At 49.0% G+C, this 5,130-nt stretch overlaps 1 protein-coding gene across 1 annotated transcript; it reads right to left on the bottom strand.

Moving 5' to 3' along the window:
• Window positions 1-489: 489 nt before the first annotated feature.
• On the bottom strand, window positions 490-4,863 carry SLITRK1 (SLIT and NTRK like family member 1). The gene is made up of 2 exons (XM_025000148.2): window positions 4,288-4,863; window positions 490-3,842 (listed from the first exon to the last, which is right to left on the bottom strand). The coding sequence occupies exon 2, from the start codon at window positions 3,787-3,789 to the stop codon at window positions 1,699-1,701; it is 2,091 nt and encodes a 696-aa protein (XP_024855916.1). The 5' UTR covers window positions 3,790-3,842; window positions 4,288-4,863; the 3' UTR covers window positions 490-1,698.
• Between the last annotated feature and the right edge of the window lie 267 nt (window positions 4,864-5,130).

Consider the following 5,130-nt stretch of genomic DNA (forward strand, 5'->3'; position numbering starts at 1 on the left):
GCAGATGTTGAATTCAAAATGCCAGCAGCATCTCAAATGCCAGTCATTAGGGCTGTCTTTCATCAAAGAGTGCTGACCAATGAAACCTCCACTGTTTAATGAGACCGATCTAGACAGTCAATTAAATCAAATCTCTACTAACATCCTTAACATATCTGCAGTGTGTGCAGCAGCAGCAGCAGCAGCAGCCAAGGATTTCCAGTATTAATAAAGGGATTCACTGCCGCATAAGGATGGGGGGGGAAAGGGAGGGGGAGGGGGCGTGTCGGGGAAAGACCTTAACCACAGGGGAAAACTGGAGAAGTCCCGGCGGGGATGGAGGGGGAGGGGAGCTACTAAAGGGCAAAAAGCTGAGAGGATTAAAGAGAGAGCCTTAATGTAGCTCTTAAAGGGATCCACCCCCAACCATCCCCCTCCCGCATCCCTTCCACCGCAAATCCAATTTACCATGTTGCAAATACGAAGCTGGAAAAATGTAAGGACCCAGAGTTGAAAACATTTTCACTTTAATACTGAAAAAATATGCCATTATAAAATCCTCGAATAGAATTAGTAAGTTCCACGTGCTTCCTCGGTTCTTTTTTCCTACTTTATAAGTAAGATTTACACCAGCACAGAATTGCTACCATAAGATCGCAGCCTAAGCACTAGAGTGACATTAATTGGTCATGCTTAACTGCCTCAAAATCTTTTTTTTTTTAATAATTACACTGATACTATAATAGAAATCATGGGTACTTATTTTACATTCAGATGGAAGGCATTATTGGATATGTATAGAAAAATATTCCCCCTCCAAAAGAAAAATCACCATCAAAATAAAAGAAAACCCAAAACAACCCATAAAAACTTTGTTCAACAAAATACATTTTTAACTCATAAAATGGACTGATGACTAGCCATGCAAATATCCTAAATAAAACCTTTACATTTGTTGTAGTTGTTGTTCACAGTAAACGTAACGCTCTGAACTGCCTACCGATCACAAATAATGGCGAAATGGCACTTTCTGATTATGCTGTATTTTTGTTTATAGAAAGTTTGATATGATGGGACTTATCAGGTAAGAGGGTGGGTGCTGTGAACGTGACGGGGTCCCCAGTCGCTGGGAGGGCAGCGTCCCTGGAGCGCGTGGATTCCATGCGAGCCATGCAGCACTTTTTGTCAGAAGTCAAAGTTACTTATTTACAATACATTCATGCCTTCGTGCAACCGCCCATCCCTCCGTAGCCAACAGGGAGCCATCGCGCCCCCACCTCCTCACGGGGCTAATCCACAGGGGGAAAAATAGATAATCTATCTCTATATATAGATGTAGGTATATGTATATATGTATAGGACCGCGATCCCCTCCAGCCCCTCCCCCGCGGGGAGGGGCACCGTCTCAGCTCTGAGCAGGACTCCTGCTGGGCTTTGTCAAAAGGGGCTGCAGCAAAGAGCGATTTGGCAGCGCTCTGCCGCTCACCACAGTCTGCTCTTTGTTTCCCGAAGGGTACTAAAGGGGTCAGACCCTCTGCGTCGAGCGAGTCCATAGTTATTTATTTACTTTTGTCCATCAAGCCTCGGGGCGCGCTGGACTTGGGTGTGGGCTCCTCCGACCTACCCCACCCCCGGGGATGCTGGCAGAGTGGGGCCGTGGAGGGGCATCTCCATCCTTCCCCTCCTCCTCTCGCCTCTGCTTTACCCAGGCTGGGTGTCTTAGTCTGAGAGCGAGTGGGAGCCACAGTCGTACACTCTGTGGGCCCCATCTGCGTTGTAAGGCCCATTGTGCCAGTAGGAAGAGTCACAGACTGTCTGTAGGGAATTAATCTCGGACGCCGAGGAGTTGGCGTCCCTTCTCTTGGACCGTTTTCGATTCCTCAGGATAAACACGAGCATGCCCACCACAGTGAAGGCGGAGGTGACAAACACCAGCAGCAGTCCTGGGACCAACACGGAGATGGACACCCTGCTGGTGTCTAAGTAGGAGTTGGAGTGCGTCCCGGTCTCCGCCAACCCAGTGCTGTTTTTACTGTGCGAAGTTAACGTGGGCGAGATTCTCGCGTACAGCTGGGGGCAGATCTCGTCATTGGAGAGGAGCATGAAATCCTTCCTAAAGAAGTTCACCGGCGTCTCACACTTGAGGTCGCTCATCAGCACTTCGGAACCCAGGCGTTCTGCCCATTGCTTGAAAGGCACAATGGTACAGGAGCACTCCCAGGGGTTTCCGTGCAGGTCTATCTGGATGATGGAGGTTAACTGGTCCAGCACCCCGGCCACTGGAAGGTACATGAAGTAATTGTTGTGCAGGCTGAGTTTAGACAGCGAGACCCCAGCAAACACGTCCACGGGTAGGGACCTCAGCAAGTTGTTGTTGAGAATGAGAATCCTTAGTTTGGGCATGGCGTTGAAGGTGCCGGGAAGGATGAGCTGGATCGCGTTGTACTCCACATTCAGGTACTCGAGGTTTTGCAGCCCAGCGAATTTCTCCCGGGACAGCGTGTCCAGGTAGTTGCTGTCCATATACAGCCACCTGAGGTCTAAAAGGTTCTTAAAAGTGTTGTTCTCTACGGTGGCGATGTTGTTGTTGCCCAGATCCAACAGAATGAGGTTCTTGTAATCCACAAAGTGCGATTTTCGGATGCTGTGGATCTTGTTATCTCGCAGGAAGAGCTCCTGCACGTTGGAGAGCTTGGGCTTCAAATCAGCCAAGCTGCTCACGTTCCGGTTGTTGCAGTTCATCTTTAAACCCGACCCCGGGATGTGGTCGCAGCTGCAGCCCCCAGGGCAGGGCAAGCCGTTGGCTGGGGGTTTGTTTCTGGCGCTGCCAGTCCCTATCGCTGCCGTGGGTCTGATTTTGATCTGCCAGTTGCCTGGGATCTTTGTACCTCCGTTTGGAGCCGACCCTGGGGTAGCATGATCTTCTTGCCCATTTGTCTTGAAGGGAGTTGGCAGGGGGCCAGGGGGAAAGGTCTCTTCTTGGGCAGGGGGAGCCGGGAGACTAGAATCCACTCTGTGTTTCAAAGGACACAAGTCCTGTTCAGTGGTTTCATTGAGGTCTTTGCCCTGCAGTCTGGTGGGGGCTTCACAGACCACTCGGCCGATCAGGGCATTTTTGGGAATGTTTTCCAGCCATTCTTTCAGGGAGAGCAGATCACAGGTGCAGTCCCATGGGTTATCCTCTAGCAGGATCTCAGCAATGCCAGGGATTTGCTCCAAGACCTCTTCATAGGGCAGTGTTTTCAGCCTGTTTCCCCGGAGGTCCAGGTGGGTGATGGGCACATACTGGAACACGTTGGCAGGTAGGGTGCTGATGAGATTGTCATTTAAAATGAGTACCTCCAGCTTGTTCAAGTCCTGGAAGGCCCCCGGGTCTATATCCCGTAATAAATTAAAATCAGCCTGGAGGTATTCCAGATCGTCCAGCCCCAGAAAAGTCTGCTTTCGAAAAGACTTGATCTTGTTGTTGTTGATGTGCAGCCTTTTCACCAGCTGCAGTCCCAGAAAAGCCCCAGGAACGATTTCATGCAAGCCATTGTTTTCCATGTGCAAACTAACCGCATTATAAAAGTTAGCGAACTCATTAGGGAAAAGTCGAGTGAGGGAATTGCCATGCAGAAATAGATGGTAAAACTGGGAAGTCGGGGCGGTGAAACGCTGCAGACTTGTGAAGCCCTTTTTTTCACAGTCTACGTGTAGATCCCCTTCTATCTCATTGCAGGAGCAGATCTTCTCTTTGCAAACGTCCCCTGTAACGTTTCCAGCGGCAAAACAAAGAGACGTCTCCAGCAACAGAATCCAAAGCAGCATTTTTAAAGCGAGCAATTCATCCCCGATCTCATCACAAAGTAACAGCGACCATCCTGCTCGCCACAGACACAATTCAAGTTCATTTAGTGCTCCAATGTCCGAACCCAGAGAAGGAGAAGAAAAGGGTTTGGGGGGGTGGGGGTGGATTCTTTCCTCCCTAACCCCCCCGCACTGCAACAACCCAGGCGCCAGTCAATAATTATATCTACAAACTATCCAGGCACAGTAGTGCAAGGCAAGCAAAAAGAAAAAAAAAAAAAAAAAGTAGAACCAATAACCCCACTCACTCCCTCTCAACCCTTTAAAGATAACGAAAAAGAAGTTAAATATGTACATATAAATTAAAAATACACCCTTACAGAATCTCGCCTAGTTCCTCACTAATCAGAAAGGGAACAATGCTGGTAATTAGAAGCAAGTGCATGTTAGAGAAACAAGCAGAGGGTTTGCAGCGTAGTACAGGCGCACTGCCTGTGCATGGCTGTGCGTCGGACTGACCTTGCCTCTCTGATACAAAGCAGGGTTTTCAGTGGCTTCTGTTGTTGAGGCTGCTTGATGGAGTTTCTGCCGTGGCTGCGGGTTGCCCAGGAGTACCCCCGAGGTGCTGTCCAGTCCCCCCGGTGCTGAAATCACGCCGGACCGAAGGACTCACGCTGCCGAACCAATGGCGCTGGAAAATTTCCGCAATCGCTGCGTTTTGTGGCTGTCCATCCTTTCCCTTTCCTCCCCTTCGGTCCTCTTCAGCCTTTTTTTTTTTTCCCCTGGACTCCGGCTCTCTCTTGGTTACTAGCTCTTCTTTTCTTGTTCTCCTTCTCTTTCTTCTGCTCTTTCGGAATTACGTGGAGGGGGCGGAGGGCGGGTGGTTGGGGGGGAGCTGTCTGAGGGAGGGAGAGAACGCGAGAATGGGGAGGGGGGAGAAGAGAGTTGCTAAGAAGCTCTGCTCGTTCCAGCCTGGTGCACTCAAAGATCTGACACCCTCTGCTGATCTGCAGTAGCAAAAATCCATCTGCTGAGGGAATGCTGAAGGAAAAAAAAAAAAAAAAATCAATCCACGTACAGGGCAAGCGTTAAAAATGTGGGCATTAAAGACTGGCGATTCACATAGATGCTGATTTTAAAAGGATTATTTAATTCTTTTTGCGTGCTGAAAACTTTACCCTTTCCTTTCCTTAATGAAATCACAGCCCCCACTAGCTCCGGCGTTTGGAAAGAGTGCTTTTAAAACATTTATTTCCCGATGGCTTGAATAAAATTAGTGTCAGGGTGTCAAGCGAACAGCAATTTGAAGTAATTATACCGCACGCCATTTTCATCGGTGCTTTAAATGCATTTCTTCCGTCT

Source organism: Bos taurus, chromosome 12 (genome assembly GCF_002263795.3).
Source record: "Bos taurus isolate L1 Dominette 01449 registration number 42190680 breed Hereford chromosome 12, ARS-UCD2.0, whole genome shotgun sequence".
NCBI lineage: Eukaryota > Metazoa > Chordata > Mammalia > Artiodactyla > Bovidae > Bos > Bos taurus.